Here is a 12,634-nt window from a genome sequence, read left to right as displayed (position 1 = left end):
TTCTCTTGATATAATTTACCACATCACTTGCTTTCCTGGTTCTAAAATCTCTTTGAATTCAATTAATACACACTATTCTAACAGAATTGATTATTTTTGTATTCAACTTGAATATTCTACATAGTATTTTTATGTTGAGATTCGTTAACCGACAGAAAGCCAGACTTTTGGCTCAAAATCTTATGTTTAAATCCTACTTTAGGTACATAAAGGGTAAATCACTTAACTTCTAAGTGTCCTCAGGTAACTTTCTAAGGTTACAAACTGCATAACAAGAGATGCTATACCATAACTGGTTCATCCATTCCCCAATTTATAGTTACTCCGCTCAGATTCCCATTCTTGATCACCTCAAAAAAAAACTATATTTTTGTAAATCCTTAGAGTTTGTTTTGTTTTGGACTAATCTCTCCCTTAATTTCCTTCTAATTCTCCCTCCCCTCCCCTCCACTTTTTCTTTGTTTGTCTGCTAAATGAAATGTATTTCTGTACCCAATTCTGTGTGAATGTGGGTCCTTCTTACTTCATTCTTTTGACCAGTTTAGATAAGTGAGGTTCAAGTGTCAAACAACTACGTCCCAAACCCTCCTTCTTGTTTATACAGATGTTTAGCTATGCACATTGAGTGAGATTGTTTTCCTTAAACTCTTCCCTTAGGCCCCTCAGTGTTGCTCTTCCCCTCTCTTTTCATTTTCTTAATGTTGTTATGACATAGTAGAACGACTCCCAAGCCTTGTCTAATTGAACTCCCTCTATCAACTCAAATGATGATAAGAGCTCAGAGGGGACACACATATTATTTTCCTATATGTGAATGTAAGCAGTTTATCCTTATTTAGTCACTTAGCATTGTTTATTTGTTTGCTTTTATAAGTTTCTCTGCCTCCCTGTACTCCAAAATTTCTCTCAAGTTATAGACTTTTCATCTGGAATGTTTGGAAGTCTCCTATTTCTTTAAAGGTGCATTTTTTTAAAACCCTATAGCATTATGCTCCATTGTGTCAGGTGAGTTATTTGTGGTTGCAAATTCATATGCTTTGCCTTCTGGAAAATGATATTCCAACTTCTCTTCCTTTAGGGTGATGACTATTAAATCATGTGTCCTCCTGACTATGGTTCCTCAGTCTTGAATTCTTTTATTTCTGACTGCCTGCAGCATTTTTTCTTTGAGCTGGAAGCTCTGGATTTTGCTTATCATGCTCCTTGGAGTTTTCATTTGTGTTTTTATTTTAAGACGTGACAAGTGAATGGTTTCTATTTCCATCTGCCCTCTGGTTTTGAGAGATCTATGTAGTTTTCTTTTAAAATTTCTTAAAATATGATGTCTAGTCTCCTTTTTTTGGTTCATGACTTCCAGACAATGCAATGATTCTTTAGGGTTTTTTTTCTCTTCACAATCTATTTTCCAGGACAATTGTTGTTACAAAATACTTTCTTTTATCTTTTCAATCTTTGGATTTTGTTTTAATATTTCTTATTACCTTATAGAGTCATTGCCTTCTATATAGTCTATATGAATTTTCAGGGACTTTATTGCTTGGAAAAGGTTTTGTACCTCATGTGTCCAGGTATTAATTTCTTTTCCAAGTCTTTTTCCATAGCTCTCATTTCTTTTCCATTTTTTCAAGCATTATCATTCCATTTATTAAAATATTTTAAATTCTTTTTTAAATGTTTGCTGCATTTCTTTCTAGGAACTTTAGTTGAGTTTGTTCTCAAACTATTTTTTTCCCTGAGGCATTGTTTGTAGATGTCTTGGAGTCATTTTATATTCTGCTATTGTGTTCTGAATGTACCTGTGACCATAATAGCTCATTTGTGGTGCAGTTCTTTTTTTATCTCATTCTTCCAGCCAACTTTCTGACTTTGGACCTGATGTTATGACTGGGTTCTGACTCACTTCCAGAGCATGGACTGGTCCTATTGCTGCTTTCTTGCACTATTGAAGAAATCTAGTCAGTAAACCCTGAGTTAACTTGGCATCCTCCGGCCATCCAAATTGACCTTCCTTTGGAGAGGAATAGGGAAGGGGGGACACAAGGGAGAGGACGAGCTCAGTTACCCAGGAAGCTGGGTCCCCATTCAGGCAGCTTGGTCTACTCAGAGGTTTGCGTTCATCCTTCATTCTCGAAGAAGACCATGACATCACAAAAATGATGACATGACTTGCACTTGACTTTGTGTTGAGTGAGGGAGGGCTGTACAAGGTCACCAGCCTCACTTTCTCCTCCTGAGACATCTGGATCCAGTGTCCAGATATGCCTCAGGATGACTGGATATGGCCTAGGATGCAATGGGAGACCTTAGCCTTTTTTTTGGCTAAGCCCTATTCAGGTACTCATTTAGAATGAAGTGACACCCATTCAGTGAATAGACCCTTTAAGAAGTTATCAGGGAATGGCCCCTTTAATGAGCCAAAGAAAAAAATATATAAGTAAATCAAGCAGGGAGGGAAAGAGCAACAGTTACTATTGATTATCCCTCTTAAACCAGGAGGGTTCAGAAAACAGACATTAAGTGGAGTTTGGGCAGGGACCTATTGGTGTGCAAACTATGGGCTTCAGGGGGAAAGAAGGAAAAAAATGCTGCAGGCAGTCAGAAATAAAAGAATTCATGACTGAGGAACCATAGACAGCAGGACACAAGATTTAACACTCATCACCCTAAAGGAAGAGAAGTTGGAATATCATTTTTCCAGAATATTTTCCATATTCCAGAATATGAATTTGCAACTACAAATAACTTACCTGACAAAATGGAGCATAATTTGAAAACTTTATCTTCTCTTTTTCCAAAACTATGATAATATTTTACCTTTTCTAGTCCTACAGTATCTCTCTCATTTTCCATGATCTTTCAAGAACAGCTGGCAGTTTTTCAGGATACAAGAATATAATAAAATTGTGCCTGGTAACTTTGACTTATTAAGAGAAACTAGGAGCTCTTTTACAATCTCCTTATTTATTTTGGTTATTAACTCCTCATTAGCTGTATTTGTTCTGTCCTTTTATTCCAAAAATGATTCTCCTTTGCAGAAAAACAAATAATCAAAATGATTAAGCAAGTCTATCTGTTCTGTCCTCTGTTGTTCACACAGAATAGCAGTCTGTTCCTTTAGTCATCCTCCATAGCTTTCCTTACCAACCTCAGCTCATTCTGAATTGTATCACATTATTCTAATTTCACCACAGTATTATATATGTCCTCTATTAACTGACCTTGTTTCCATCATTCTTAAATGATTTTATTGTTTTTAAATCTGAAATTGGTCAATGAGATCTTGGTTCATCTACATCAGTGTCTTGACAACTTCCTCTATCCATCCTATTAGAATTGTTTTTCTTTGAATTTTAGAATTTTATTCTTCAGAGCTCAGAAGTTTAGTCCATCGAATCTTATCTGTTTCCTCAGAACACTTTGAAATTCTCTCTTATAAAATCTAAGGTGCATATCATATTATTTTTAACTATTCAGTTTTCCTCTATCACATATCCTCCATCAAATTTTAAAAGAGTAGTTATTTCCCCTACAAGAGTCTCATCATCTGTATCCCAACACCTAGTTCGTCCCTGTTGGTGACAATCAAATCAAGAATGGATGATTGGGTCTGTTACCTATTGAAGGATGAAATTATCATCAAGGAAAATCAAGAAAGCCTTTGCATTGGAATTTTTTTAAGGTATTCAAATCATTAAATATTCCATCACTATTATTAGCTCATCTTTCCTTCAGACCTGTGATCTCATGTTTTCTGCCTTTATTGATGTTCATCCAAGTTCTTTGTGCCAAGATATTTTCTTATGTTTCCCAGAATTTTTTTCACTTTTTTAAACCTAATTTCTTTTAAATATATATATTTCAGAGCCATATATAGAGCCAGTCACGACATTGATTCTACCAAGGCTCAGTGGTATTTATGAGGTCACATACTCCTGTGTTAGAATCTCTAATTTAGTTTTTTTTATTACTCATATGTTATACCTGCATTTTGGACATGGACTAGTCTGCCTTTTGGCATGGATAATATTCAGTTGTCTATTGAAGAAATACAGAGACAATGTACTCTTTTGTGGTTACTGCAAAATGATCCCCATGATTTCAAACTTCAAGAACTATGATCCTCAATTCTCTTCATTGAATAACTGCTATGGCTGACTAATTATTTAATAATTCATTTCAATAATACTTTATAGATTATTTCCAGACCATGGCAAGACATTACTTAACCTGCCTTCTTTGCACTCTTACATGGGAAGAATTTGTGTGTATAGTCTATGAATTTTGGAAAAAATGAATGATGGAATGGCTTTTCCCATTTAGTTCTGTCCATATTAAATCTAACTTTTTAAGATACTGTTTAGTCCTGCAATTCCTTTATTTAAAGGAATTATTGGATATAAATATAAAGATAATGAATTATTAACAATTACTAAAAAGAGTAAATTATTTTTGACATTTTCCTCCATAAATTTGATTGAAGTAATATAGATAGTTAAGATTGGTATTCTGTAATTCTCATAAAACTTTTTAGTATATCATGTCCCATATTATCACATTGAACACACTGAGTGTTGAATTCACCTTTGATCTGAACTTTGTCCAATATCTCTAGTACAAATCTGACTTTTCATAATTTGGCAGCATTAAATAGTAAATTACAGACCCTCTTTTCATTTTGAATCTATCTGTAAAATAAAAATAATAATACTAGTATTACTTATGACCTAGGGAAGTACATAGTATATGGGATTAAGTCATATTACAAACTATAAGTTAAGAAGGAAAATAAGGTAAAAGCAGTCATCAAAGAAACATATGACAAACAACAACAAAATGTGCTCATAATGAGTCTTTCTATTTATATTTCACTGCTTAATTGTTTTCATTGCATTTCTCGTAAACTTATTTGATGATTTCCTAAAACATAGTATTCATATTGCTTTATTTTTCTAAATTTTCTAAGACATCAGCTATACTGAGATTATGCTGTCAAAATTTATTATCCAGGTCTATCACCCAAGTCAGGGTGTTTTCCAAAAGTTTGAGTGATTTAGTGCACTTTTTTAGTCTACTTGTATTTTCTGCAAAATTCTATTTCCCAGTGTAATAATCCTAATATTGGGTGTTTCTATGAATTTTTGCAGCTTCTAATGTATTTTTCAGTATTATTTATTTTCATAATTATTTTGTTTCATTCCCTTTTAAAAATTTCATTTGAATTCCTTATATGATTGTTTCTACTTTTTTTCAAGCTTTTCCTTCATTTGCTTTTTGTGATTTCAGAATTCTCTTTAATTTCTTTGAAGGAATTGTTTATCTAGTTGAGATTCTCTGCTATGCCCTGAACCAGCATCTCTTTCCTATTTCTGTTTTTTGTTGCTTTTCCACCTCTCTTGCTCCTGGTATTCAAGATGGTTGAATTACTCAATAGGGTATTTGCTTTGTTTTGCTTAATTACATCAGCATTCTGTTTCACTCATTCTTTATCTGAGCTAGTTTTAATTTTTAGTGTGATCTAATTAGTCATTTATGTTCCCTGTGGTGTTTCTGTTTGTTGTTTTTCATAAAATTTGTAACGAACTTGATTGCTTTTGATCCTCTCATTCTAAGATTTTGGACTGATCTCTTCATTGGCTTTTAAAAAAAATACAACTCAAGCAAACCACATTCGTTCATCCCTAAGCTGGTTATTAAGTATTTATGGTCTGTGAAACACTATACTGTGTAGTATGGGAGAAAAAAAATAAGGCATGCTTCTCACTCTCAAAAAGTATAAAAATTCAGTAGGAGTCTTATAATTTATTGAATTGAATTATTTTTGCTTTTAACCTGAATACCAAAAACTATCCCTTCAAATCAGAATCATAATGACTGAAACACACAAGTTTTAATATGCAATTTACAAGTTCTGAATGAAAACAAATCTTACCAAAAATGGACAGTAAGCTGCCACCTGTGCTGCTAAAACAAGGCCATCAAAAAGATCCTTATCAAAATTTACTATCCATTTCTCAATGGGAGGAAGACCTAGTGGAAAGAAGGAAAAAAATTTTAAAAATAAACTAGAGTTATCTTGCTTTATTGAAAAGGCAAATTAATTTGGAAACATCATAGATACAGGGAGAAACTTTTGCATCTATAAAAACATAGAAATTAAATTTTATGTAGATAAGATATTAGGAAGGTACATATTTACAAGCTTCAATTTACATTGTAAGCACTTTTATTTCTTTATATTCCAAAGGAACAGAAATAGTTCCTCCAATGAACTTTCAAAAGTATTTGTGACTCATGCACTTTTACATTAAACTCAGGAATATTAATTTTTATATAGATGCCTTACTTCCCATTAGAATATAAGGTTCTAGGAAGCAGTAAGCATGTCTCTTTTTTATCTCTCTGATTTCCTCAGCTTATACTAAGTGCTCAATAAGCTACTCTGCTTAGGAACTCAATCTCACTAAACAATTTATTTTTCCTTGACATATTTCTTGTTATATAAGTGTTGCTCTCTGCTAAATACAACCTCAGCTTCTTTCCTTACTGTCTTCTTGAGTCAAACTGAATAGATTGTTTTATCAAACCTTTCTAGCCATTTTCCATGTTTTTTTAAAATATGTGAAATAATAATGTATTATGAATGTATAATGACCACTTATTATGTATTGAGTGGTATATAAAGCAGTAGAAAATGGATAAAATCAGACTTAGTGCTTCCCCGATGGTATGAAAGTATTTAGCTAGAGATACATACATATATACATTCTAGATGAGGGTATATTATGCAAATTTTAATCATATAAAATTTTGTATATACAGATATGTGTATATGTATATTGGGGATACGTACATAATATTGCATGTATTCCTAAATGCATTTATGAGTGTGTGCTTGCGTATGTACATATACATATATATGCCCATGTATATGCTATGCATATACAGCAGATTGGCCTTATGGAGTCTCTGACACATTAAATAATATGTGAAACTAATATGTTTCAGAAAAGATGGCAGTCTTCAATGGTACAGGAAAGTCCATGCTAAGACTCCCTAACTTATAAAATCATAGGTCCAGTTAAATACATACAGATTTAATACATCTAGAGGAAGTCCTTAATATTTTATTTAATATCATTATTTTTTATGCCTTACATAGCACTCAATGCATAAGGTTGTTATACAATTCCAATTCATTTTGAATATATGTAAAAATGAAGCACTAACTTCATCAGAGCTAGCCTTTTTCAGGGATGAAGTCTAATGTCTCCTAATACTTCAGCTACTTGAACTTCCAGGAGCCAAGATATAAGTAAGTCACTATCACTCCCCCTTTTTTACCTCTTAAAATATAGCGCCCCAGAAAAAAATCCTGGAACAGTGGAGTCAGCAGAAAGATGAGGTGGAGCAGTCTCTTAGCCAAGGAAACTTGAAGGATTAGCTGTGAGGGTCCATTTCACTAAAGTAAAAGGAGAGTACTTCCCAGGACAGGAAGTGGTCCAGCAAGCCAGTGGCAAGCCCCACTTCACTAAACCAGTGAAAGATCCTGACTTCAGGCTGGTGGAGCAGGCAAATGCCAACATCAAGACCCCCAACATGCTTTAGCACAGCCAGGGGAACCAGCAACCTCCAGTTCAGGGAACTGCCACTTGTACTGATGCAGATCTAGGTGGGCAAGAGTCGCCTACTAGTAAACCTCCATGCAAATCAGTGCAGCCCTAGAAGGGTGTCATCCAGCATCTAGACCTCTTTGTGTTCCAGGGCAGCTCTAGTGGGCAGATGTCTTCTAGCACTGGACTTTCAAGTGCTTCAGTACAGTTTCAGTTAGGTAGGCATCCTCCAGTGGACAGATCACCAAGTGCTTCAGGGCAGCCTGGAATGGACAGGTGTCATCCAGCAGCTGAACCTCCCCATGCTTCAATGTAGCCCCAGGAATATGCAGAAAAACCCCACCTGATCTCAATACAGACCAGACACCATGACTAGGATCATACCTCAAAACCAGGTAAGCTGCCAGACCCATAGAGCCCCCAACTTCCAGCAGCTGAAGCCCCAGCACACAAAGCCAGTGTCCAGGTCCCTGATCCCCAGCACTGAAGCTTGGGACAGAGCCCCTTGTGCTCCAACAGGAGAGTTCAACTTTAAAAGCCAGGAAATAGGAAAGCATCATGAGCAAGAAGGAGAAAAGAACACTGTGGAGAATTATTACAGTGACAAGAAAGATCAAAACACAAACTCAGGAAAAGATAACATTGTCAATATACCTAAGTCTGAAACCTCAAAGGGAAATATAAATTTATCCCAAGTCCAAAAAAAGCTTTCTTGGAAGAGACTGAGAAAGATTTACAAGGCAAATAAGAGAGGTAGAAGAAAAATTGGGAAAAGTAATGAAAGGTATGCAAGAGAGAGTCAACAGCTTGGAAAAGGAAGGACAAAAATTGACTGAAGAAAACAGCTCCTTAAAAAAATACGAGTCAAATGGAAAAAATCCACTGAAGAGAAGAACTCCTTAAAAAGCAGAATTAACCAAATAGAAGGGGAGGTGCAAAAGTTAACTAAAGAAAACAATTCATTAAAAATTAGAATTGGACAAGTGGAAGCTAATGACATTAAGGGATATCAAGAATCAATCAAACAAAATCAAAGGAATGAAAAAATAGAAAATGTAAAATGCCTCAATGGAAAAACAACTGACCTAGAAAATAGACACAAGAGAGATAATTTAAGAATCATTAGCCTACCTGAAAGCCATGATCAAAAAAAGAGACTGGACAGGATCCTTCAAGAAATTATCAAGAAAAACTGTCCAAAGGTTCTAGAACCATAAGGGGAAATAAAAATGTAAAGAGTCAACCCATCACCTTCTGACAAACATCCCAAAATGAAAACATCAAGGAATGTTGTGACCAAATTCCAGAATTATCAGGTCAAGGAGAAAATATAGCAAGCAGCCAGAAAGAAACAATTTAAATATCATGAAACTACAGTCAGGATTTTGCAGCTTCTACATTAATAGGTCAGAGGACTTAGAATATCATATTTCACAAGACAAGGAGCTAGGATTGCAAATAAGGATATAACTAAACAACAAAATTGAGCATAATTTTTCAGGAGAAGAGATGGTCATTCAATGAAATAGGGGACTTCCAAACTTTCCTGATGAAAATATCAGAGCTGAACAGAAAATATGATCTCCAAATACAAGACTCAAGAAGAGCATTAAAAGGTAAACAGGGGAGAAAAGCTGTATTAATCAATAAGGGCAAAATATTTACATCCCTGCATGGGAAGATGATACCTATAACTCTTGAGAACTGTATCTTTATTGCATCATATAGGTTAAAAAAAAAAAAGAAAGAAAAGCAAATTAACAGTGTCAAAAATAAAAAGGGTGAATTCACCACCAATGAAGAGGAAATTAAAACAATAATTAGGAGCCAATATGTATGCCAATAATTCTGACAATCTTAGTGAAATAGGATGAATATTTACAAAAATAGAAATTACCCATATTAAAAAGAGAAAATAAAATACTTAAATATTTCAGAAAAAAGAAATTGAACAAGCCATCAATGAACTACATAAAAAAATCTTGAGGATCAGATGGGTTCATAAATGAATTCTACCAAACATTAAAAAAAAAATAATTCTGATGCAATAGATACTATTTGGGGAAAAAAGTGAAAAAGGAATCATAGTAAATTATTTTTACGATACAAATATAGTGCTGATACACAAAGAGTCAAAATGGAGAAAGAAAACTATGGACAAACTTCCCTAAAGAATAAAGATGTAAAATTTTTAAATAAAATATTAGCAAACAGATTAGAGCAACTTATGATGAGGATAATACACTATGATCAGGTGGGATTAAACCAGGAATGCAAGGTTGATTAAATATTAAGAAAACTATCAGCATAATTGACAATATCAATAACAAAATTAATAGTAATCATGATTACCTCAATAAATGCATAAAAAGCTTTTAACAAATACAGCATCCATTCCTATTAAAAACACTAGATAGCAAGGAATAAATGGAATTTTCCTTAAAATGATAAGTAGCATCTGTCTAAAATCATCAGCAAGCATTATATGTGGTGGGGATAAGCTAGTAGCATTTCCAATAAGATAAGGTGTGAAACAAGGATGCCCATTATTGGGCATCTGTTATTCAATATGTTATTGAATATCATACTGTTATTCAATATCATACTAGAAATGTTAACTTTAGCAATAAGAGAAGAAAAACAAATTGAAGGAATTAGAACAGGGAATGAGGAAAAAAAGCTATCACCCGTTGCAGATGATATGGTGGCATAATTAGAAAATCCAAAAGAAGCAACTGAAAAAACTACTTGAAATCATTAACAGCTTTAGCAAAGTTGAAGGATATAAAATGAACACTCTTAAAACATCAGCATTTCTATACATTACTATAACAAAGCCCAACAACAAGAGATAGAAAGAGAAATTTCATTGAAAGTTACTGTAGACAACATAAAGTATTTGGGAATCTACTTGCCAAAATAAACCCAGGAACTACATGAACACAATTACAAAACACTTTTCACACAAATAAAGTCAGATCTTAATAATTGGGAAAGTATCAGTTTCTCATTGGCAGATTGAGCTAATATAATAAAAATGACAATTCTTTCTAAATTGATTTACTTAGTCATTGCCATACCAAACTACCAAAATTCTATTTTTTGAACCTGTACAAATTAACAATAAAATTCATCTGCAAGAATATCAAAGGAAATAATGAAAAGAAATGCAAGAGAAGGCGTCCTAGCCATACAAGATCTAAAACTGTATTATAAAATAGCAATCATCAAAACTACTTGGTACTGGCTAAGAAAAAGAGTGGTGGATCAGCAGAATAAAATAGGTACATGAGACACAGTAGTCAATGACTATAATGTTGGGATAAGAATTCATTATTTAACAAAAACTATTGGGGAGTCTGGAATATAGTATGACAGAAATCATGTATAGACCAACCTTTTACACTGTATACCAAAATAAAGTTCAAATGGGTACATGATTTAGATATAAAGGCTGATACTATAAATAGATTCGGGGAATAGTTTATCTGCAAGATTTATGGAGAATGGAGGAATTTATGACCAAACAAGAGATAAAGAACATTACAAAATACAAAATGGATAAATTTGATCATATTAAATTTAAAAGATTTTGCATAAAGTCAATGCAATGAAGATTAGAAGGGAAGCAGAAAGCTGCGAAATATTTTTTACAGCCAGTGTCTCTGATAAAGGCCTCATTTCTAAAATATAGAGAGAACTGGGTCAAATTTATAAGAATACAAGTCATTCTCCAATTGATAAATGATCAAAGGATATGAACAGGAAGTTTTCAGATGAAGAAATTATAGCTATCTATAACCATTTCTATTTATGAAGAAATGTTCTAAATTATTATTGATTAGAGAAATTCAAATTAAAACAACTCTGAAGTACCACATCATACCTTTCAGATTGACTAACATGACAGAATAGAAAAATGACCAATGTTGGAGAAGATGTGGGAAAAGTGGAACACTAAAGTATTATTGGTGGAGTTATGAACTAATCCAACCACCCTGGAGAACAATTTGGAATTATATCCAAAGGGGCACAAAACTGTGCATACTTTTTGATGCAACAATACCACTTCTAGGTCTGTATTCCAAAGAAATTATAAAAAAATGGGAAAGGGCCCAAAAGTACAATTATTTATAGCAGCTGTTTTTGTGGTGACCAAGAATTGGAAATTGAGGGCAGGTCTACCAATTGGGGAATGGCTGAACAAGTTGTAGTATATGAATATAACGGAATACTATTTTTCATTAAAAAATGACGAACAGGTAGACTTCCAAAAAACCTGGAAAGACTTACATGAACTGAAGCTGAGTGAAGTGAGCAGAAACAGGAGAACATTGTACACAGTAATGATAGCAAGCAGTGATGATCAACTTTGATAGACTTAATTCATCTAAGCAATACCAGGATCTAAGACAATTCCAAAAGACTCCTGATGCTATCCACATCTAGACAAAGAACTCCAGAATCTGAATGCAGATCGAAGTGTACTATTTCCTCACTATCTTTGTTTCTTCTTTCTCATGTTCTTTCCCTTTGATTCTAATTATTCTTTACAACATGACTAATATGGAAATATGTTTAACATGATTATACATGTATAGCCTATATTAGACTGCATGCTGGCTTGGGGAGGGGGAGAAAAATGAGAGAGGGGGAGAAAATTTAGAACTCAAAATCTTTTAGAAGTGAGGGTTAGAAATTAAAAAAACAAAATTTTTCAAATAAAATTAATATTGAAAAAAACCAAATTTATTGATCCTTTTTATATAACAGACACATATGCATCATTTCAAAAGGATGAAAGAAACATGTCGAACAAACATCTGGTTTGTTTCTATGGTGATTTTGGCCAAAGATAACATCAATGTATGCTTGTGAGATATCAGCATAGATATTATTATTAAACTAGAAAGTATATAACTCTTTCCATAAGGGAACAAATAGTATTTAATTACTGTTGACAATTTAGGTCACGCATATTATTAGATACGTTTGGGGGAAAATGATTTAATACTACCCTAATG

At 33.5% G+C, this 12,634-nt stretch overlaps 1 protein-coding gene across 3 annotated transcripts in view; it reads right to left on the bottom strand.

Annotated features, from left to right (window-relative positions):
• CFAP47 (cilia and flagella associated protein 47) overlaps positions 1-12,634 on the bottom strand; it is a 917,896-nt gene that overhangs the window by 611,940 nt on the left and 293,322 nt on the right. For all 3 annotated transcript variants that reach the window (XM_072615192.1, XM_072615194.1, XM_072615193.1), the window contains exon 34: positions 5,930-6,027. In XM_072615192.1, coding sequence (XP_072471293.1) covers positions 5,930-6,027 — 98 coding nt within the window. The remainder of the gene's footprint in view (positions 1-5,929; positions 6,028-12,634) is intronic.

The sequence above is a fragment of the Notamacropus eugenii genome, chromosome 5, assembly GCF_028372415.1.
Source record: "Notamacropus eugenii isolate mMacEug1 chromosome 5, mMacEug1.pri_v2, whole genome shotgun sequence".
Lineage (NCBI taxonomy): Eukaryota > Metazoa > Chordata > Mammalia > Diprotodontia > Macropodidae > Notamacropus > Notamacropus eugenii.
This window is presented reverse-complemented; position numbering and strand designations above follow the sequence as displayed.